Source organism: Tympanuchus pallidicinctus, unplaced genomic scaffold (genome assembly GCF_026119805.1).
Source record: "Tympanuchus pallidicinctus isolate F22 unplaced genomic scaffold, pur_lepc_1.0 scaffold6, whole genome shotgun sequence".
Classification (NCBI taxonomy): domain Eukaryota; kingdom Metazoa; phylum Chordata; class Aves; order Galliformes; family Phasianidae; genus Tympanuchus; species Tympanuchus pallidicinctus.
This window is the reverse complement of record NW_026294780.1, coordinates 18,979,122-19,002,999: the sequence shown is the minus strand read 5'-3', so window position 1 is coordinate 19,002,999 and position 23,878 is coordinate 18,979,122. Positions and strand designations below refer to the sequence as shown.

Here is a 23,878-nt window from a genome sequence, read left to right as displayed (position 1 = left end):
TTGCTCATAAAAGCTGTATGCTGGACTTAATGTAACTATAAGTTTAGGCCCAAAATTGTATCTATTCATTTGCATTCTCACTGAGATAAAATAGCTATTAAAATCACATGCAACCTGTTGCACCCTGAACTTCACACTTATATAAAACCTTAATGACTTAATTTATTTCTAGGTATTGAGAGAAAGAAAATAAGTTCTATTAGTCTTGGTTCCCTTATTCTCTGCATCATGCCTGCTCAAAGTATAATGTTGATTACTGAATCATTTATGGTACAGCATTAGCCCTCGTAATGTGTCATGGAAAATAGTACAGTAGAGTAAATTTGATAAGCAATTATAGATTGTATGTTCTGAATGTACATTACATGTTAGACGTGGAATTATTTGAGCATAGCCACAGACAGCATTTGTTTCCAAAAGTGATGCTCGGAAGTAGTGTGGAGTTTTTCTTACAAGTTCCTTAGATTTTGCCTTAGAGCATTTATGTGGGCATGTGTGAAATATTTCCATTTGCTTTCCTGCCCAAACCCTTTGGCATATCAGTTGCTCCTTCTGAAACTGTCTTAATTCAAGCCAGATTTTTTTCTTTATCCTTATATCTCCACACAGCAGGATTCTGTCAGCCTGCACCCCACCCCCTACCCAGCACTTCCCTGCCCACCCTTGCTTTAGTTTCATCCTTGGGAAGGTTTTTATTAAAAGTGCAGGGGATTCTTCCTGGAAAACTACTTTCTTGCTAGTGCTTCAACAACCCAGCATACAGATCCACTGGTTGCAGCACTCTTGTCAGGTTATTTTATGAGATAAATAATTTGCTAGATCCAGACTTTCTTTTTCTCTCACCTCTCTCTCTGATTATAGAACTTATTTATAGCTCCTGTGGGTTAAGATGGAAAAACAGCGATTGCTGCCAATCACACACATGTTCTTACATTACATTTTAGTCCTTTTTGCTTTTTGATCTCTCAGTTATTATTTTTTTGGAATTTCTCACTGTTTCATTGCCTGAAAGTCAAAGTCCATGCAGCTAAGTTGTGAAACATCAGCCTTTCCTGGAAGGATAAAGGGTTGAGGTAGGATTTGGTCCTTCTAGCTGCAAAGAGTCTAATGTATAATGGAGTGTTTTCTGGGTGAAAAATATCCCTTTTTCTGGGTGAAAAATAGTACTTTCGTAAAAGATTGTCACATTATAAGTATATTCTCAGTCTGGACAGCCAGTTTACAGCTTTATTTTGCAGATTACTTGAGTGTTGCTGTTTTTAACTTTAAAGGGTAGATTAGGCCTTGTTTTGTTTAATAGCTTCTAGATGTAGAAATATGATAAGATACATCTTTGATTTCTGTAAGGCTTGTTCAGTATTCTTGTATAATAAATTATTATTCTGTGTCACCTAGAAACATCAGCTGAGGTTAAAATTTGGCTGAAAAATGGTGAAGAGGTAGTTTCTATCCTGAATAGATTGTATTCTAAACAAAGAGAGGTCTTAAAGTTACCTCCATTTGTTCCAGTGGCACTAAGTGATTGCAGTCTGTTGAGGAAATCTACATCTTGTTTATGTGAAAAGAGGAGTGATGCATTTATATTTATGTACATTGACAGCTGTCTGAATTGAATATTCAACTGTAGGTTTTGTACCTTGCCACTGCTCTGCATTTTTTTATGAGTATGTGTTTGCATATGCACAAAATGCACTCCTGTTTTGTAAATTGGCCCTTTGTGCTTGGAAGAAGCCTTTGTCTGTGAAGAATTACTTTTTGTTCTTCAGTTAACTTTTTAGTGACATTGAGAAGTTACTAAAACAACCTTGCTACTGTCTTGTTACTGCCAAAACTGTTTGGAAATTGGTTACTTTTTTGGTTGGAGCTCCCCTAACTAGGTACCTACTGCTGTTATGAGATCTTCTGTACCCTTACATAAAATAGCCATGGTGCCTTGTGCCTACTTTGGGTTCCTGCTGCAGCTGTCAGGATTTATTACTGCTGCTGGTGTGGGGATGTTGGCAATATGTAATGCACACTTCAGAACTTTTCTATCTGGAACTGCCTGGCAGCTAACTGTGAAGCAAACAATTTGACAAACAAGGATTTTTATTTGAGTGTGGTCATCGGGAAGATAGAAGCAGAGATTTAGGTAATGTTAACTGAAACACAGTCAGTGTGGCTTGCTGTGTGTTTTACTCCAATTATTTTCTATCATTTGCCTTTCACTCTGTAAGTCAGTAACTGAACTGTTCTGCGCCTGTGTGTTTTTAGCTGCTCGTAGTACTACTGAATTAATATGCTGAAGTCAGACGGGTTGTGTAGTTCTGTATAACTTTGAGTATTTTTGGAAGTATTTTTGATCTTACAGTACAGCATTGCTTGTACTTCAGAATACTGAAGAACTGATAATCAACCTATTACTTTCATCTTCTAAATAGGAAGAAAAGTTGTCTTTTTCATACTTCTGAAGTAGATGATAAGCAGATGAATGTCTGTAACACTGCTTCACACTCGTTTCTAATGCTCCTTAGTGTTCTGAATATAGACCCAATGATTTTCAGTTCTACTCAGCCTACCTTCTCTGTTTCCCACATAATGTTGTTACTATTGCAAAGTTCATAGATAAACATAAATGCAGTAGCAGTATTTTTGTTGAATGTGCTGCAGTACTGTATAAAAGCCAGCTAATTTACTTTTCACCTTGAAATAGGTTAATGCCTGCTGGCACTGCTGTGAAAAGTTTTAACCCCTCTGCCTTTTGTAGAATAACATTAGCAGTGTATCATGTATGCTTTCTAACAAGACAGGGTTGTTCTGTGCTATTCGCTCATCCTATGAGTGAATCCTTTTTTGATAATAAAGCACCAAGAATTTGAGAACACTGGTTGTCTGATTTTCTGCAGATGCTGAACACTGAGTTGTTCTTTTTCTTTTTATATCTCACTATGCTGCAGCTTCTTGTTTAAATTTTGCCCAGTCATGCTTTCCCTATTACATTTTTCTGTGTATGTTCTGTATCTGTACTTTTGCACATACATGTTCTGTTTTGTGTATTGTTAATAGGTCCTGCTTCCTACTTGTGTACCACTTTTGCTAATTGGTTATTCCCTTCCTTTTCAGGCTAAATCAAACTACATGAGCTGGTACAATTTTTCTTTTCCTTCAGAAATTAGCTGCTACCTTCCCATTCAAATAATCGTAAGCCTTCTAATCTTGATTTGAATTGATTCTAATTTTTAACCACTCATAAAATAATTTTAAACATTTATCAAAGCATTCTTTTTCTTTTTCCCCAATATATGTTTTTCCCTCTTTGAGAGTAGAACAGCTAAACTTGCTTGCTACTTCTGACTCTTAAATGCTCTGATATTCATATTTGTATATCTTAATAGAAGTAACATAGCATAACAAATGCAAACTCTGCATGTTGTTTAGATGTTGCATTGGGAAAGAGGATGTAAAGCAATTTTGTCCATTTTTAGCAGGTAGGCAGGCTTGTGCTTATCTGTCGGTGGTCTTCTGGCTTAGTATGGATTTGACATCGTCACAACATAATCGTCTGAATAATGAACAGAGAAGAAAATTAGAAAGACAAGCAGGTAAAGTGTTGATTATTCTTTTCTTGTTATGCTCAGGAATTCTGTTAAGTAGAAGGAACAAGGCACCTTGCTGACAGTGAGCTATCTTATTTCTCCTGAAGAATTGTGTTTATGGCACTTGTGGAGAAAATGCAATAGATAGCGCTGTTGTAATATTCTAGCTATGCAGTAAATAACTGCTATGCCAGCAGTCTTTGGTATGGTGATTTCCTACCAGTGTCTGCCAACTTGCTGCAGCTATTTGCCTGTGACTACTTCCAGGGAATGAAGCTGTGGCTATGATTGAGCTATTCAGAATAAGTTTGTTTCTGGAGTGACAGTTAGGCAAGATCAGTTATTACAAGCCCAGTTTCTGTATAGATACCTCACAGCTGTTCTTAACAAGGACTGTTAGCAACTTTAGTTTTTTTTATTCCTAGGTAGATCTTAAGCTGCTCATTTTCAAGATCCAGAAACATCAGGAAGAGATTTGATTGAACTGAGATTTAAAGCAAAAACGCCCCCAAAACATTAGTGTTGCCAGAACAACTATGCATGCACATTGCTTTTAAATTTCTTGAATTAAGTCTGAAAAGACTGGGAAGGGCAGAGGAGCAAGAGGGGAATCCCTTTCTTTCAGAAGCTTTCTGTTAGTGTCTGGAGGGGCTTTTTGTTTCCCTTTTTCTTAGTCATCATATACATTACAACTGAAGGGCTAAGAAAATTAAGCCCCTAAAATCATAATCTTCTCTAGGAAGCTGATATCACACAAGAAAGCAGCTGATAGAGTTTGGTATCGATTGCAGTTACAAAGTCCCTGTTTTGCATGCCCTAATCTGGAGAATTTCTTTAATACATTTCCCTTTCCTATTATGTAATCCTGACTTCAATGAAAAGCTCAAGTTGATCCTACTTGTGATGAGGCATGATTGGGGTAAGAAATATTTAGAAGTATTAATATTAAAGACCAAGCCATTAAAGACTGAAATATTGATGACTCTTATTACATTGTACACAAGAAGGTTGAGTTCCAGTTGCACAGGCATTGCTATGCTTCTGCAAGTTTGGCTTTCTAATACTGATACTTTCTTCATGCAGGATTTAGGGCAGGGAGCAGTGAGTCTGCATGTAATTACTTAAGCTTTTGAATTTTTAAAATAAATTGAATTCTGGGACATAAGATTGATTTATGCAAAATTAGTAGGTAGCACAGGATCCTTAAATCAAATACAGAAATGTATTCCTTTTAGCCAACAAACTTGATAGCAATAGCAGGTTGCTCACTTCTTTCTAGTAACTCAAAGAGGACGAAGAGACACCAATAGAAAATGGCACATCTTTGGAGTTTCACAGTTTATCAGCATCAGACTTTAGCATATCAAGTTTCATTTCATATTCTGGAGGCAAGTGTGTTGAACCTACTGCGTGGAGAATTACTGCTTCAGTGCCCTTAGCCTGTACCTTCCTTGTCCTCATTTTCCTCTGCCACATTCTCCATTCCCATTTTATTCACTTGGTCCATCCAGACTCAATCTCTGTTTCTTAGGATTCTTGCTCCGTTTCAGTGTCTGAGCTCTTTGTATTTGCTGTTCCACCACCCTGTTCTCCTTTTATTCACTGTCATTCCCTCACAAGGTTCTGTTCTCTCCACTGGCTTGTCACAAGTTCTCTAGATTAGAACTCCTTATCATAGCTCATGGTTACCATTACTACCAGGTTCCAATTTACAGGTAGATCCTCACCTGGTCTGATCTTTCCTAGTCCCTTTATCCAATCAGTTCTCCAGCACACCTGCATCATTAATCTCTTTTCTTTCCTCTCATGACTTCTCTTTTTCACTAGCTTTTACTCTCCTTTGCTGAACTTTTTCTGAGATCAGACTGTACCACTGCTGCCTTTGTTTCTTAGGACCTGAAATTACTTTGCAAGTTTTATATTATTTACATTCACCCCAAAATAATTTTATCTCTGAGACAAAAGGAGAAGAGCAAGTTTGCAACTTGTCCTTGACACTCCATCGTCTCACTTTACTTGGCTGGGGCCCAGTTTTTAATCCAGAAATATCTGAGAAAATGCTGACCTGGTAACCTTCACATATCTTCCAGAGCTTTATAACAGTCATGCTCCTTCTCTTCCCCTGCTCAACAGATGTCCTCATTGATGGTGATTCCTGTCATCATTTCAAGTCTGGGTGAAGTCCAGAAAGATACCTTAAATGGGACATGGTTGGAATTGAGGCAAGTGAGAAGCAGCCTAACCCTGTAACTTAGAAGTTAAGAAGTTAAGCTGGGATGAGGGAGTGACATAGTGTCTTATTTCCATTTCCTGGGTTACTTCTAAGGACGCTTCTTACCTTCATTTTCTCCTTTTGCTGCAGACCCTTTTCCCCTGACTTCAAAGACTTTTCTAGGAAAGGAAAAAAATCCTTGGACTGGACTATAGAGCCCAAGTTGGACTATTCACAACTGAGTGTCCAGTTTCTAGGTTGGCTTTTCCTTGCTTGTTATTCTTCTGGACACAAATCTCATAATTCTTATTTCCTTATGACTCATCTTCAATGGTGGTGGAAAGGAGGAGATCCACTTAATTCTGTAGAATTGATAGATGTGTGCAAGAAGTGAATTTGACGTTTTCTAAAGAAGGCCCAAAACTCGATTTCTCTGCTCTCTGAGTGCTTAAAATGCTGAAAGATTCTTTATAGTGGACGTTGCAATTAGCAGAGCTGGTTAAAAAGCCAACTTACTTCTACTACTGCCACCTGTGTTCCCTTCTCTCATCTTTGACCTGGGCAGGCTGGGAAGTTGTGTAGAGAGGAACCTTATGAAGGCAAGGGTAAAATCCTACACCTGGGGAGGAATAACTACACACATCAGTACAGAGGATGGAGATGGAGAGGATAAAGAGGAACTCTGTAGACAAGGGCCTGGGTGTTCAGATGGGCTACACGTTGGCTATGAGCCAGCAGTAGGTCCTTGTGACCAAGAACATCAGTGGTCAAAGCAGCTCAAAGGAGGTGATCCTCCCACTCTGCTCTGCCCTGGTGAAGCCACATCTGGAGTACTTTGTTCAGTTCTGGGCTTCTCTGTTCAAGAAAGACAAGGAACTTCTGAACAAGGGGGAGCAGACAAACTGGAACACTGTTAAGGACCAGATGGGATGTGACAAACATAGAAAGCATGAGGAAAGGCTTCTTTACTTTGAGGCTTACAAAACACTTTAAAAAAGCTACCCAGAGACTCTGTGTAATCTCTGGAGATATTCAAGACTCACCTGAAAACTTTCCTATGCGACCTACTGTAGGGAACCTGCTTTAGTAGAAGGGTTGATGATCCCCAGAGATCCTTTCTAACCCCTTCAATTCTGTGATTCTGTGATTTTTTTTTTTTTCCCCTTAGTATGAGTTATGTTTCTATCTTAAAGAAATCAAAACAAAAAACAAACCCCTAAAACAACAACAATTAAAAAAATACCAAACACAAACAGAAACAAAAAAACTTTTTTCCATTAACTGTTATCTCAAAAATATTTTAAAAAGATATAAAAGCAGTGCGTTTGGAAGTCATGTCATTAGTTAACAATATTCTTGGGCTTTGCTGCAGGATCAACCCAAAATATCAGAACTCAAATTTTATTCCTCATAGCTGACATAGCTAAATTTCAACAAATAATGAACTATTTCTCTGTGACCTCACAAAAAGCTCAAATATTGTCATGGATTGATATTTTTGGGTAACTTTCAGGTCCTTTCTTCAAAGAAATATTTTAGAAACTTGAAAATATTGATAGGGAAAATTGGCAGACATTATGTTGGAGTCACTTCTGTTGCACTGTTACATGGATTCTTCTGGCATACTGTTAGAAGAAAACATGAACTTCCAATGACACAAGGCCTTTTTGACCAGGCAAGATAAAAAATGTGGAAGATGATGTTAGTCAGTAGTGTCTAAGTTACTCATCCAGATTACTCCTAATCTATCAGAAAATTTTCAGTCACCCTTTTATAATGCAGAGCAGAGCACATAACATAGAAAAAAACCTACTTTTGCAGTCAAAAGGAAATCATTTAGTTATTATTAGAAATTATTATAGGTGCTGAGCACAGGCCTGCAGATCTATTCAATGACAGACAAACATGGTTATGTAATAAGTAATGGGTACATTTGAATTTATTATATGTTCATGAGGTAGTCTGGCCACAGTACTTCTATTTATAGCTTTCTAATGGTTTTAGATGACCCGTGACTTATATGAGGCTGCAACATCAGTGACATGAGTTTCATGTTGAGAATGCACCTCTAAAACCTGGATAAATCCATTACTGGAGAGCATAGTCTGTTCTCATCTCCTCACACTCTGTACTAAGGGCATTTTGCCTCTTGGCTGAAATTAGGCTACTCGTGGGTTACAGTTTTGTATTTCTACATTTCCAAGTATGAAGTTTCAAGCGTTATATTACACTGATGTAATAAATCAGATTAATCTATATAATATAACTTGTCCTTGCCATCACTTCAGCGGGTACAGCCTGGAGTGAATGGTCATCACCACCCTCATATGTAGGCATGCAGACAGGAAAAATTAACTGGGTAGTTTAGATTAGTGATTTTTCTTGATTGATATTTTGATTTATGTTCTTAGAAAGGTGCAGGTTTGGAAGGTCAAGGGGATGGTTAAATTTCCCTCCTGTTCCCTTCCTTTCAGGGTCCTTAGGCTGCAGTGGATTGGAATGAAATAGAAATAGATGGATGGAAATGAAATACTGAAGTGATGTCACCTGGAATTTGGGGACTGTTCTGTGATTCAAGATTGAATATGTTTCCATGGAGCTATCTGTAATGTTTACAAGACGAGGACTCTGGCTGCGAGACATCAGTAACTCAATAGAAATTATGAGGCTTCAGTGTCCCTTAGAAGTACAGGCTAACGTAGTTCTGGGATGAAGTTCTTCTGGGCCCTTAGAAATACCCAGATGAATTTGCAGGGCTACATTTTGAGGTTTTCCATCAGTATAGTAATGTAGCTTTTATCCAGTAAGCTTTTACAGTTACAGAACCAGTTGCAAATCTGCTCCCTTACAGATCTTTCTGTGGGTTTCTTGTCAGCATTGGTATGCATGGATATACATTGCTATTACATCTATAATATCTATCATGTGTAGTTGTAAAAATATTTCTAAGTACAGATCAAAATGGTAAGTCTTCTGTGATTCTTTACTGTGAGGTTTACAGAGCACTGGAACAAGCTGCCCAAAGAGGTTGTGGAGTCTCCTTTTATGGAGATATTTCGAACTTGCCTGGAGACTTTCCTTTGTAACCTACTTTAAAGCGGAGAACCTGCTTTAGAAGGGGGTTTGGACTAGATGATCTCCTGAGGTCTCTGCCACCCCCCGTGTATGTCTTATAACTAAACTCTTCAGATGAGAGTATGTTGCTTCTGAAGAAGAGAGAATGTGTTTGCTATAGGTCTGAACTTTGTCAGGTCAAGTTCCAAGCTGAAGGCTTGGATTTCATTCTTTTTGCCAATTGGAGAAAATCCATGAATGCAGGAGAGACACAGAAGATGGTTGGGTCTTATTTCTTTTGCATGCTCCCTTATCACCTTGTTCTGTTACACTATTTGACCTTAGAAAATTAAATAGAGTTAGCCCAGCACTTGAAAGAGACTAATCTATGATTCCCCTTCTCCCCCTTCTCCTGCTCCCCATAAATCACTGGGTAAAACTACATTTTTATGTATTAATCATAGAGTCATAGAATTGCTCAGATTGGAGAAGACCTTAAAGATCACCAAGTTCAACCGCAAATGCATTAACAAAATACTTGAAGGATGTTTTGTTACTCAATCTGCTGACTGTGGGCGAGTCAGAAAATGTAGATATTGACTACAGGTATATTCTTCATAGATTCCATGTACAGGGGTTGTTTTCTTCCTTTATCTTAGTCACATCATAATTCTGTTATCAGGATAAATTATCAGTATATTTTAATTTTAATTCACAATCCTTGTCTTTGTCACTTTTCTTGCATTTTAAGTGCTGTTTAGCAGTGCTTATTCTTTATCAGTTTGGTGAAAAATGCATTAACATAGGAAGTATCAATAGGTGTGTGTTCAGGTATTTGGCATGCTAATTATTGATGCACAGTACCCAAGTGAATTTTAAGATTACTGTTTCCTGGTGGAGCTGTGTACTACCCAAGTACAATTTTTATGTAACTCCTGGTGCAAACAGAATAAACAATTATGTAGAATGTTTCAAAACATACTATTCTATTTCTTTCCTAGCAAAAAAAAAGCCACCAGCATGCAGATAATGTTAGCCTAAGGCCCATTTTTGTTGTTTCCCTTATTGTTAAAGATGTTGTAATTTGTAGCTTGTTTTATCCCAACGTATTCTACGTATTATCTTGCTCTGCCTTCCCCTCCTCACCTCTCTAGCTCTGTCTCAGTAGCACTCAGGTCCTTTTCTTTCTTAAGGTTTTGTTCTCATATAAAACATTCTGCTTGATGTTTAAATGCATCAGCAAAAACCTCTAGTTCTCTAAATGAGATTCTGCAGCTTGTCATACATTTCCGTAATCAACTTGCCACTAACTTCAGGACACCAGTCTTCCACATCATTTATTATCTCTCTTTGGAAAACTATGTTCTTGGTGGCTTTTTTTTTTTTTTTTTTTTTCCTTTTTTTTAAAATAATAGTCGTAATTGCTTTGCCGGTGAGAGTGATGTTTTCATGTTTTCATTGCTTTATTAATTATGTCTTTGGTTTAGTGCAAAATTGTATCAACATACAAGACTGTCCTTCTGCCCTTGTATTAACTGAAAATCAAAGGAATTCAAAGAGTATGCTCCAACAACATTAGGTTTTTATGATAAATGAAACTTTACCTGGCATCACAGAAACAGAATATGGAAGAGACCCACAAGGATCACTGATTGAATCCAACCCAAGTCTCCACACAGGACCTCCCCAAAATTCAAACCCTCTGTTTGAGAGCATTGTCCAAACGCAGCTCAGTGCTCTGACCACTGCTGTGGGGAACATGTTCCAGCAGCCCTCTGGAGAAGAGTTTTTATTTCAAAGGACTCTCCAAGTCATTAACCTGTTAGACAGAAAATCTGATGAAAGTTACGTAAATTCAAATTCTATTTCAGGAAGGATTTATGACATCTATAGACAGAAATTTGTTTGTGATCAAAATCAACAATTCAAGGCCAGAGGAGTGCTGTTTTATTAACAAAAATTATCTCAGTCTCTGTATGCTAAGTGGACAGGGTCAAACTATCCCTTCTTGATGTAAATATGTTTTAGCACATGAAATTCTAGTAGTTTCTGTGTTTGCATGCAAATGCAAAGAGATGAATAAACTGTACATACATTTCTATGTATATAATGTCTATGTATGTAGATATACTTCTGTGTCTCTCCAAAACATGAAGGAAGAGAAAGTGATAGCCCACTTCATTAAACTCAGGTGAATGAAGAAGGGAGGAACCAGTTCTAGCAGACCTTTATGTTCTGATGGTTTGTTGTGTGTGCTTGAGTAATATTGCTGGAAATACCCAATATGAAATTCCATTCTTGCAAGAACTGATTCGGGTCAGTGAAGCTTCCTCTTCCCTTGTCTGACCCTTTATTAGTGATGGGTCTTTCTATCTTTAAATATCACTGAAATTCTTTCACTGAGTTGTAACTCAACATTGCAACTTGAATAAGGACTAACACAGAGTTGAACACTTATAGGAGAATAACTTCCTATCAGCTTTTTACATCTGGTAGCAAGAAACTAGATTTTGATCAAAGCATAACTAGCAGAACTTTAATACTTTAGCAGGTATTTGAAGACTTTATTTCACTTGGGCTTTGCTTACACAGATAACAATATTCTTCTTGCATTATAGATTTTCTACTTGTTTGTTATTTTTCTGTTCTGATTGCTCTGAAGACTGTAGCAGAAAAAAAATTTTTTTGCTTTATTTTTGTTTTTGTGTGTATCTCAGTCACACACGGAGTTATATTAGTTTAGTTATTCTGAACAATATAAAGTAGAAAATAGAAGAGTGCTTTTTGGATTATAAGGAAAGATTTATGTGGAAGTAAGCATGTCTGGCTAAAGGTTTGTGGTCTTTACTTTGTCATTAGTTTCTTGGTCCTGATTGAATTTCTCACTAAGGTGAGTTTTGAACCTGTCTTTCATAGACTTATAGTGAAACAAAGAGAAGATTGTGTTATGTCAGCTTCTTCATGTATCCCACCTATGGGATTACTGAAGGAGTAAGGGGGCCAGTGATTTAAGTGTTATTAACTAGTAGATTTAGATCTCCTCTTTCAGGAGTATGGATAATTCATCCTAGGCAGGGAGTAGTGGCCTACAAATTTTAATAGTGCAGGTACAACACAAGCCTTGAGTAGAAAGATTACTGACAGCATAAAAAAGTAAGTGGGAAATGTTTATTGAACACGAGAGGGGTAGCTGTAATACTTCTGGAGTTTTATAGATCTTTTGGCTGAAGCTTTGTAAGTTAAGATTTTATAAGTTAGGGCTTTTCATCAAAATTGGATCCAAAGCAGTTATCAAAAGAAGAAGAAGAAGAGAAAAATGGCTGTAATTGAGAAGTAATAGAAGGAATAGCTTTTTATTTTGACAGCTAGTGCTAATCACAGAATGAGATCATACTGCTGTAAGCGGTCTGAGAAGATTAAAAGCAGTCTAGATCTAGTACTCTTAGACACAGGATGATAAATTAAATACACTTTACAATATCTGTGATAAGAAATCCTCATATTATTTTTTCATAGGAAAAAATTACTATGGCCTCAAAGCAGCATTTCTATCATGTGTAACTTCTGTTTGTTTAGAGTTTCCTGCTCATGGGCTCAGTGACATATGTGCCTTCTCTCAACGTTACAACTCCTGCAAGCCTCTAGTGTTATGTGCTGACTGTATGCTATCACTTAGCATCTGATATTTTAAAATATCATCATTTTAACGTTAAGATTATTCTATTTATGTTACCTTTAATAAATTATACTATTTAACTTTCTTTCTAGTGGTGTATATATATTATTTTATTTTTAATTTAGTTGTGTCATATAATCATAGAATCATAGAATGACTTGGATTGGAAAGGACCTCAAGGATCATGAAGCTCCAACCCCCCTGCCTCAGACAGGGCTGCCAACCTCCATATCTAATTCTAGACCAAGTTGCCCAGGATCCCATCCAAATTGGCCTTGAACACCTCCAGGGATGGGGCATCCACAACCTCTCTGGGCAGCCTGTTCCAGCACCTCACCACTCTCTCTGTAAAGAACTTCCCCCTGACATCCAGCCTGAATCTGCCCTCCCTCAACTTAAAACCATTTCCCCTTGTCCATTTGCTTTCTGAGCTGCACAGGCACACTGCTGGCTCACGACTAGTATTTTATTTTTTTTCCAATCGATTTGTGAGATACCATCCTTAATTATTATTATTATTTTGTTTGTTTGTTTGTAGTTCCAGGAAAGGAGAGAGAGTTGCCTGTCTTGATAGGTTATGGCAATAAAAATACCAATGCATACAGAAGAGCAGTGGCTTGGAGGGGAAGAAAATGTAGACTCTTCTATAATGCCAACAGCTGCTGTTCTCTTCATATAGATTTACTGAAGGATGGTAGTCAAGTGTATTCATTTCTAATGACCACTGCAGTTTCTGTGCTGTGTCATCTAGTTGTGTGTCATTCTGTGCCATTTGATGTTTCTGCCTGTGATTTGGATGGCAACTGCAGGCCTGATAGAGGAATTCTGCTTTGGAAAAGATGGTAACCCAGTTACCACAACTTTAACATGCTTTTTAGGAGGTATAGCTTGTAAACATGTTTTGCTTTAGCTAATTTGCCAAGAGATTGTGTCTGGCTGTGAAAGCAAATTTACCATGCAAACTCGGAATGATTCTTGATTTTGCAAAGAAAATGCTCTGGAAAGCTTCATTTACATGTTATCTGCAACACTGTGGTGCGGCTTTGTGTGATGATTGCAAAAGTGACACTTGCTTGGTATTCAGCTAAACGAATGAATCCTTTCTTGTAGAAGGGTTGACCTGGATTATGTTAGCTATCATAAATATCCTTCACATAGCAGCAAGGATGGCATTCAGGATGTCAAGCCAGCTGGAAAGAATCCCTTTTACAAGGCTCTGTTGGTGTGGGTGGATAAGCTTTCTTGACAACAGTAGTGCTTTCTCTCCTGTCTGTCATAATTTGCGTTGCTAGGATCTGTTTCACAAGTTTTGTGACAGACTTATATATGATATTGTGATTCCTTTTATTTACATGGGGAAAGTGAACATTAAAAGAACATGGAAAACAATAAAAAGTCGAGGCGCAAAAGACCATGAGAGTAAATATGAGAGCAGCCGTTCTTGAAGTGAAAAATAATTTTCTGTTGGTTTGATGAAATGAAAATATATGGTAACATTCCCCTTTTTTTGAACTTCATTTTTCCAGTAAAGTGGAAAGAATTACTTTATATAGTCATAAAGTGAAAACTTCTATTAGAATTCAGGAGACTTTCTATATATCATGCCATTATATATTTTATTTATTTTACCATTAATGGTAAAATGCATTTTAGGTCACAAACATCATTCCAATTCCTGCTTCAAATCTGCATTTCAACATAAATTGGTGATTTCATTGTCTGCCCTCTCAGCTTATTTAACTTTTTATATTCTTACTTCCAGGGGAAAAAGAAGAAGAACAAATAGTTACTGAAATCATGAGAAGACGTTTTTTTCCTGATGTTATAACTTATAAGGCTTGGGAAGGCTTTCACTTTGCTGGCCATGAGATAAGGATTACAGAAGCCACTGATTGTTATGGGGCAGTTGTCTGGCCATCGGTACAATATTTACATAATATTGTTACTTTCAGTTTTGGAGTCTTTTAACACATTTAGTTGGTTTTTTAGTGATAAATATTTTTTATTGTGTGTTGTGAAGCTAAAGATAATATTCTATGCTTTCTCCATTCTACAGTTCCCAAACCTGAATTTAGCCTAGTTTTCCTATGGCTTCCTGGTTCTCAAAGCTTAAATGATATGCAGGTCACTCCAAAGATATTGCCTCTTATTTATTTCTATGCAATCCACAACAGATACAAAGAGTACAGTGGCACTGTTTAATAGAGCACATTCTCAGTTAAAAAGACTTTTTCAATATAGTCACCACAGTTAGCTATGCATTTTTGCCAATGATGAACAAGAGCCTGTATGATGAGCTCAGAAAAATCTCCAGCAGCAGAGGTGACCCATTGTTTCACAACTGCCATGACAATGTCAGTGTGAGGAAAACATTGCCTGTGCAGTCCATCTTTCATCAGCACAAAAACATGGAATTCAGAAGGCACTAAATCCAGCACTATGTGGTAGAGCAGACCATCCAAGATTGGCAGTGTGCTCCACAGTCTTCAAACTGGTATGGGACCTGGTGCTATTGTGTTGCAAGAAAAAGGCTGTCATCTTCTCTGCTGTTTATTTGGAAGTTTGAACCTTCAGCTCAGTCAGTGTCATGATGTAGCAGTCAGATTTAATGGTTTTTCAGGTTTCCAGGAAATCCTGAAAGATCACCACTTATGCCAAAAGACTGCATATCACTTTATTTGCTGAGGGCTACATCCTGAACTTTTTTGTTTGATGGAGAATTCATATGTCACCACTCTGTGGACTGCTGCTTTGGCTTATAGTGATGACACCACATCTTGTCACTGCTAATGATGTGATCCAGAATACTGTCACCTTTAGCCTCATACAAACTTGACAAAGTTGCGTATGGTGCTCTTTCTGTTCATGTGTGAGAATTTGTGAGGACCACCTGCCATAAACCTTGTGATGTTCCAGTGTTGCTACTGTTTTCAACACACTGAAGCTGATATCCAGCTCCATACACAGTTCTGTGGTTATTATCTGCTGATTCGTGTGGATGAGCTGATTGAGACTCTCTATTTTGAGGTGTGGGGGTTGTGCATGGCTGTCTGGAATTCAGCTTGTCTTTCATGTTGTCATTGCCACTATTGCAACACACTTCCTACCACCTCACTGTGCTCCCATCCACTGGTTGGTCTCTATAAATGTTCAGGAAGCATCAGTGAATATCAAGGGATGCAATTTTTTGTTCATTGAGAAATTAAACTCATCATTTCTTCATATGCACTTCCATGTCAGAAGTCATTTTGTCAAACTGTCCCTCTGCTGCCAATCATCACACAGCAACAAAATGTAACAGAGTATTGGCGAAAGGTTCAACCTCTACTGCCATACCACCAAAATCCATCTCTGATGTCCTAGGCCAACATAATAAAACAGAAGGCATTACTTTTGGAGCAGCTGTCGTATTTCTTGTTTGTGCCCCTTCACACAGCACGTATGATGTGATGCCTTCTCCTCTCCTGTTGAAACTTTATGGTCCTATTGGCCAATTAGAAGCAAATTTTAAAGGAAATGTGGGTCTTATATGAAAATTACGTTACTGTACGTGTTATAAATAAATGACCCTGGAGAAAGCAGATTCAGAAAGAACTCAATAAGGTGCTGGCTGACACTCATAGATGCTACTTAAACTACTCAAGAGAAAAATTTAGCATGTAAATATGCAGTCATGGGAGAAGATTCACATAGGACTTCCAGTTTCTTAAAAAGACAGAAACGTGTGTGGAAGTGAATCCATGCTCTCAGGAACCATCATTCTTGGCTCTTGATATTACAGAATCACAGGATGGTTCAGATTGGGAAGGATCTCAAAAATATAAGAACTAGCAATGTATCCACCGTACAAAGAACTTTCTTCAGTATTTTGAGTTTGTGCAATGCAGCTAATGGACTGTTTTGAAATAATTAAGAGTGCAAAAACACTGCTACGGGGTGGACAGGTGCCACAATGAACCACTGACACTTGCATTGCTCAAAGAATCTCTCTAAAATAGACGGATTTCCAAGACCTCTTATAGAATCAAGGGGATTAAAAGCCAAGAGGCTCCATTGTTGTCCCAGTATCAGCTTCCTGTGCTGTTTTTAAGAAGCATGACCATAATCCAGCTGAGGAGGGTTAGTGTACTCTACTGCTTTGGATGCCAAACACTTTTCCTTAGCAGATCTGGAGAAGTTGTTTACACTGTATCTCTTAGCAGCCTCAGTGAATGTCTTCAAGGCAAGGTTGGCTGGCTGTTAATTATTCTCACAAATCAAGGGCTACAATGAAATGCACATTTTTTTTCTGTGGAGATTTAGTCAATTTTTCTGTGAAAGGAAGGAAACCTGCACTGTGTCTCTATATTCTCCCTTCTGTTCCAACCTGCAATACTTGAAATCTTCTGAAAAATATCAGTCACATTTGTCATGAATGCTGAAAATTTAAGAGAAGTTAAGCTTCTGCATGGAAAGGAAGCTGAGTTTCAAAGGTTCCCTAATTTAAGTCACAGAAGTTTTGAGCCTGCCAGCTGGTTTCAACAGCAGAACATGTCAAGACACCAAGGGAAGAAATGATGGGAATGAATGGAGCTAAAAGGAAAACCTGATAGGATTTGTTTTAGAAAGTCAGTTCAATATCACACGCAGTCTTAAAGAACTTGGCTTTTATTAATACAGTGTGCACAAACTTTCTATTTTTAAGTTTTGTTGATTGAGATATCTGTGTGTTCATATGAAAGACCTTGTTCTTTTTGCTCTGATTTAAGAGGTTGAAAGCAAGAACATTGACTTTCTCTCTTACAAAGTCAACAGTCCTCCTCCGTTCCTTCTATATTTTAATCTATTGAAGTAAAACCAAGAATAAAATTTTGCAGAACCAAACTGAATAATTTCTAATTATTTTCCCAAATGGTAATCTGTACTGCAAGATAATGTAGCAACCGATATATGTATTTGTCAGTGTAGACTGTATGATTTTCTAAGTGTGGGAAATAATACAGGAGACAGGCTGGAAACTGTCTTTGTAAGAGGAGTAAAAATAGCCTTTTGTGTTTCTAGAGTGATCTAAAGAACACTGGTCAGTGTGAGATAGGACAGAAAAGCTGGAGAAGTTTCTTAAGTCATAGTTTATAAATGTATATATAAGGAGTCAATTGTAGAGGGCTATGTAACAAGGTATGGACATTAAAACTAGAAAGAAACTGAACTAAAAGTAAAGGGGTGAATTTATTGACCCTTTTTGAATCATTATGATCATTAATTATTATTTTAAAGAAGAAACTAGCGAGAAACTAGCAGGAGTTGTGGATTTTCTCTCACATGCAATCCGCATATCAAGATGTCTTTGTGACAGACATGTTTTAACTCAACCAGAAATAAGTGTGGGAATTGCTGACTGGAATTTTACAGCTCATGTTATGCAGTGTGACAGATTAGATAATTGCAGTCATTCCTTCTGGCTGCAATGCTTTGCAAGCCCATATCGAAGCATGTGGTGGCATTTGTTTTGTCAGCCTGTAGAGCTCAAAGATAGTGAGTCATGTTCCTTTCAGGACAGTGTTTGAATGGATATTGCTCATTTAAACAGACATGAAATTATACATTTTTTTTTTTTTTGCATGCTTGTAAATGACAATGTGTATTGAGTGAAGGTTTTTATTTAATTTATTTATTCAGTATATTCATGGATTCCCTCTCCTGCAGGCTCTTGTTTTGTGTTATTTTTTGGAAACCAATTCTAAACAGTATAATTTGGTCGACAAAAATGTGATTGAAATTGGAGCTGGAACTGGATTGGTCTCTATAGTAGCCAGTTTACTGGGTGAGTACATACCACTGCTCTTATACTTTTGGAAAAGTCTCTCAGATGAATACTGGAAAGCAAAGGAAGTATGTTAGTACTTCTAAAATACAGTTATTTGACATTTTCTAAGAGAAAGTAGGAGTGAGTTCCAACAGGGTTTCTTATAAATTTGTGTAGTTTTTTTTCTCTCTCTAAAACTGTAAACGCAAAGGTGTGTAGATGCAATAAAGACGGTCCCTGTGGATGTTGTTACCATTAGCAATGTTAAACAGAGGACCAACAAATAAGAAATTACTGTCTAAGAGGATGTCAGTGGCAGTAGGGTAAAGTCAGACGCAGGCATGACCAACACATCATCTTCCATTGATCAAATAAATACCTCTTGGATGCCAAGTCACTTCCTTCAAACTTGAGTTCAGCCTTTTCTTTCAGCAACTGATCCTTGACTTTTCTGCTACAGAAACTTGTTTTCTATCATGGCAGCCTGCTCTTCCTCAAGAGTAATTCAAGTCAGTAACCCCTGTATTTGAACAGAATTTAGCTTTCTGCAGTCTGAGAAAGCTTGTTGATATGTTAAAAGGAAAGAACCTGAGGCCACTCCTAAATCTAGTGTTGATTTTCTGCAATTAGTAACTGTTATTCTTCAATTCCCAATCTCTCACTGTGCTTTCATTGAAAATGACATCAAGATATGGTATTTGATTTATCCCCACCCAAGCCCAGCTGTCTTTAGATTGCAGTCCGTGCAGCAGAACTGCTGCCAGTTACCAAATATTTATTTTAAGTACAATGAGTAATAACTATTGGGAGCAATAACAGTGTTTTATTCCCCTAGACGGAAAATTTGCTAAAATTGGTTCCTTGTGCAGTGGCTTTTGCAAGTGGGCTTTTACTCAAGTCTTGAAGTATATTGAAAGATTGTTTTTGTTTTCTTCCTGTCACAGGTGCACTTGTGACTGCCACTGATTTGCCAGAACTGCTGGGAAACCTTCAGCACAATGTTCTCCAAAATACAAAACTGAAATGCAAGCACCAGCCCTGTGTCAAGGAGTTGTCCTGGGGAATTGATCTGGAAAAAAACTTTCCCAGAGCTTCATGTCACTTTGACTACATTATGGCTGCTGATGTAGTTTACCACCATCCCTTCCTGGATGAGCTCCTACTAACTTTTGACCACTTGTGCAAGAATGATACTGTCATTATGTGGGCTATGAAGTTTAGGCTGGACAATGAGAACCAATTTGTGGACAGATTTCAGACACTCTTTGATTTAGAGGTGATTTCTAATTTCCCTAGTTTGAACATAACCCTGTATAAGGCAATGAGGAAAGGCAAGATGAAAGTCAGACCTTCCAAATTGTCTGTCTGAAAAAGAGATATATGGGGGTGATCATCTCAGATGCTTTGTAGCTAGTTCTCTTTTTAATAATTTCTACATAAGTAGTTGCCTGCATCTTTACGAATGACATTTTTTAAGCAAGTTAGAACAAAACATTGGTTTTCCGGTGCATCCCTACGGAATTCCTGAATCCAATTTGCTGAAAGTTTTATACATGGAAGAAATGTATTTCTGATGTTTTCTTGACTTTTATGTGCTAAATTGACAAAACTAATAACTTTCATAATTCTCAATATTATTTTTATGGGATGTGCAATGAATATTTCCTTTCAAATGCAGTTTTAAACAGTGTCTTATGAGATTAACCAATCTTTCAAAGATTTACTACAGTCTTACATTTTGTATTTAACAGGTGTGATGTTAAATCTATTTTTCTTCATTCCCACCATAGCGTTCAAATCCTTCCTTCAAATGGCCCTTCACATGACATTAACTGAAAGGAAAAATGGGAGATATAGTATCATAATAAAGAGAGAGAGACTATTAGTTACTCCTTGATTTAATGACTGTGTTTTCATAGAATCATAAAATGGTTTATGTGGGAAGGGCTCTTTATGATCATGTAGTTCCAACCCCCCTGCAATAGGCAGGTACACTTCCCTCCAGACCAGGTTGCTCAAAGCCCCATCCAGCCTGGCCTTGAATGCCTTCAGCATGGGAGCATCCACACCCTCTCTGGGTAACCTGTTCCAATGTCTCACCACCCTCACAGTAGTGAATTTCTTCCTAATATCTAGTCTAAATCTACTCTCTTCCTGTTTAAAGCCATTTCTTTCCCTTCCACTTTTTATTTAGATTCAGGGATTCTTCAACAGACAGCTGCACATGTGAGGCAACAGGGAGTTAAATATTTTGTTACTTGAACAAAGGTCTGGAATAAGAATAGTACATCACATTCACAGGTCCCCGTTTCAAAGACCTTAAATTTTTGGCTATGTGCCCATTCAGAAATAGACTGGTATTTGCACCTCAGGGAACAATGGAAAAACAACAGTGGCATCAGGATAAGTATTCTGCAGCGTCAGCTGGTGGCAGCTGGAGGTAGAAAATGAAACCTGCTTGTCACAGTGTGGCTGAGACATGGACAGACTAGACTTTTTGCAAGAGCAAATGGAGCATTTTTCTCCTACCCTCTCCTAGTTAACATGTGTTCCCAGTTTTAGTGATCAGATGAGTGTACTTAAGCACATAATTTTTTCCTTTGTTCTTACTCCCAGCATAAAATTTGGTTTTCTGAGATAAAACTTTCTACCGTTAGACATGAAGTGATGTAGACAGGAGAATCCAAGCTGCCAAGATTTTCCAGTGGGATTTGGGGACCCCAAAGCTGAAAGGAAGTAGTGGGAGGATAGGTGAGTATTTGGCAGGAGGGATCTGGATGTAGGAGGGTTGTGGAAAAAAGGTGGATGTAGTGAAAAGGTGAGATGAAGAAAGAGAAGAGGTTGCAACAGTGACACTAACTTCAAAATGTTGGATCCACTGATTGAAAGGGGACATTCTCTGTAACAGCAATTACTTACAACCATCCAATCCACTGCAATTGAAACTAAAATCCTTTCATCCTAAAAAGCATCTCTGTTTACAAATATTTCACAGATAAATGGATTGGCACTGGATAATGAGCAAGACAGCTCTGCTTGCACCAAAATCCTCCAGTGAAAATATCCTGTGAAGTACAAAGCAATGCAGGCTAAGGATGAAAAGAGAGAATCCAGCAAAGTAGTAAAGTGGGATCACTTTTAATACCAATGAGCCCTTCTATTTTGTCTGAGGCTGTCCCCCACTGAGCTCCTGCTGAAGTCAACAGGAGCTGTGTTTGTAGAGCAGATTCATAATTGGGCTCTTCAGGCCTGACAGCATGGTAATGTTTAGTGTAATCTAAAACTGCTCCCCTTTCTCACAAGTCGGTCTAAGCAACACTGTGTGAAGCTTCCTGGGAAAGCTCCAGAGCCTAGCTGCTCTATTGTATGAAGGCCTTTTGTCCTCTGTTATGATAGGCAGGTTATTAGCCATGACCAACGGGTGGTGGAGGTTATATGTGGCATTTGCCTGTGGAGTTTATTTCTGCTCTTTGAGAACAGGTCTCTCAGATGACTGTCAGATATTGCAGTTTCCTAAAGTCGGTTATAGTTCTAGTAATCACTTACCCTTTGGTCTAAAACTTCAAACAAAACTCAAGTTGTTATGCAGAGCACATGGCATTGGCATAAAACTATGCGTGAAAGAATTCCACCTATATGAACGCTAGAGAGACTGTGTAGGTTTACAGGCTTTTACATTATATTATGGAATGTTATGCTAATGATGTTAATTGAAGATATGTATTACTTACTTATGTATGTATGTATTACTTACAGTCAATTCCTTGGTTTTCCGTACTCTCCTCTATCAGTAACTTATTGAACAACATTACCAACCACATGCATAAGCAACTGGACAGCATTTTCGAGGTTTTCCACAAATGTTTTACTAACCACACAACTTCCACATGCTAATATTTATTATTACCATTATTATTATTATTATTACCTGTGTACATATAAAAAGATTAAATAAATTTATTTTGCTGTTAATCATAAAATATCTCAATCAAAGTCTTTATAAGTCATACTTTTTTTGCTTCTAAACATTAAAGTAGCAAAAATTTTCAGCATTGTATTTTTTCTATATAACCATACTGAATTTTTGTTTCTGTCTCGTTGAATTGTGATATTGCAGCTCTGGGTGACTGGATTGCATTTTCGTTATTAAATTCACTGATTTGTGCTTTTGCCTCTTATAATAGCTGTAAGAAAAAGCTATAGCCATTGAAAAATCATTCATGTGACAGTAGAGATTGTTTGAGCAAATCTCATTTTCATTTAGAAGTAGTAAAAATGGCCCAGACTACGAAATACAACAGCCAGGGAATATCCAAATAAGTATCCATGGCATAAATGGCAGTTGATTAATTGCACAGTCGCTTGTCAGTATTAGGTGAGCAACAAAAGCTCTAGCTGCCATGGGTGTCTTTAATTGTGATTGATACTGAAGATCTATTGAGTGCGTTGATAGATGTGACTATCACCTGAAAAAATACTGCATTTTATAAGCAAAGAATAGAGGATCCTGAGAACAGGATGGGGGTAGAAACACTGAACTGAACCCTTCAAATTTTGGAGATCTGAAAGGTATAAGATACTTTTCTGTTCATAATTTCTGATACTACACTGGTAACTATGAGGTGACCTGAAATAAATTCAGTGAGAGGAAAATAGTGGCTGTTGAGATGTCATTGCTCCAATGATGTACTTCAGAAATCGATATGTTCATGCTCATAATAGCTCTGTGACGTAAGGGAAATATGGTGACACAGTTATAGAGCAAAGAGGGAACTGAGCTAAATGTCAAGTGATGTAACCATAGTCACAGTACGAAGTACAGTAAAAAGTTATTTCACAGTAAAAACAATATTTCCTGTGTTTTTTTTTTTTCTTGTTAGAATTTGCTCATATGGCAGCAATGGAAAATTTAAACTAAATTCATTATTTCCTAAAATAAGACCCCATGCATCTCTGCAAATAAATAAGAAAAACATAGGGAATGTAAGCACTCAGATTTCATGTAGTTATTCTAGCCAACCATATAATAATACATGGAATGCAGCAGCTACAACAAAATGCTGGAATCGTCCAGGTAGGAAGTCATCTCGTAGTTCGCAGACATACATACCTGGAAATGTCTTCCAGATGGGTTCATTGCAGTCTTTCCAGGAACTGAGATGAAGCAGACTGGACTGTAGCCCTCAGCTAATGTTTTTATCCCACTATGTGCCTTTCTCAGTCTTCTCAGGATTTTCAAACCCCATTCCAGGTGCACTGTCACACAGAGTTAGAATATAACCCCTCATCCTCCCTTCCTGTCCTTTAAGATCTATTAGCCAAAGCATTGCATTTATGCTGTTTATGTGGGAGAAAAGGCTCTACAATATACCTGTATGACTCTTTTTCTATCTAGGGGAAGATTATTAGTTGGAAATTGAGAGACAAGTAAATCAAGGCATGAGATTCCAGAGAGTTTCTATTGCTACCCAGACATAAGGTTTGGATGCTCTGAAATCCTGAGCTCTCATGTCCCAAGAGGTCTGTAGTTACAGAACTTTTCTACAGAACATTACTCACTGACTATTACAGATGAT

At 37.6% G+C, this 23,878-nt stretch overlaps 1 protein-coding gene across 3 annotated transcripts; it reads left to right on the top strand.

Annotated features, from left to right (window-relative positions):
- Nucleotides 1-38: 38 nt before the first annotated feature.
- LOC128071583 (protein-lysine methyltransferase METTL21E-like) lies at nucleotides 39-22,348 on the top strand. Of its 3 annotated transcripts, none has more exons than XM_052664462.1 (6): nucleotides 39-2,131; nucleotides 3,103-3,180; nucleotides 3,468-3,581; nucleotides 14,280-14,437; nucleotides 18,203-18,320; nucleotides 19,247-22,348. In XM_052664462.1, the coding sequence occupies exons 3-6, from the start codon at nucleotides 3,512-3,514 to the stop codon at nucleotides 19,669-19,671; spliced, it is 771 nt and encodes a 256-aa protein (XP_052520422.1). In that variant the 5' UTR covers nucleotides 39-2,131; nucleotides 3,103-3,180; nucleotides 3,468-3,511; the 3' UTR covers nucleotides 19,672-22,348. The 3 variants fall into 3 exon arrangements, with proteins under 3 accessions (XP_052520422.1, XP_052520421.1, XP_052520420.1); XM_052664461.1 differs by having other exon boundaries at nucleotides 3,465-3,581; XM_052664460.1 differs by lacking the exons at nucleotides 39-2,131; nucleotides 3,103-3,180 and having other exon boundaries at nucleotides 3,233-3,581.
- The last annotated feature ends 1,530 nt before the right edge of the window (nucleotides 22,349-23,878 follow it).

What these genes read in the sequence shown, in the direction of transcription:
- LOC128071583 (XM_052664460.1), top strand. Translation starts at nt 3,407, where the DNA reads ATGTTGTTTAGATGTTGCATTGGGAAAGAGGATGTAAAGCAATTTTGT. An exon ending in GGGCAGTTGTCTGGCCATCG is followed by an intron (nt 14,438 to 18,202) that starts GTACAATATTTA and finishes CCTCTCCTGCAG; the next exon opens with GCTCTTGTTTTGTGTTATTT. An exon ending in TATAGTAGCCAGTTTACTGG is followed by an intron (nt 18,321 to 19,246) that starts GTGAGTACATAC and finishes TTCCTGTCACAG; the next exon opens with GTGCACTTGTGACTGCCACT.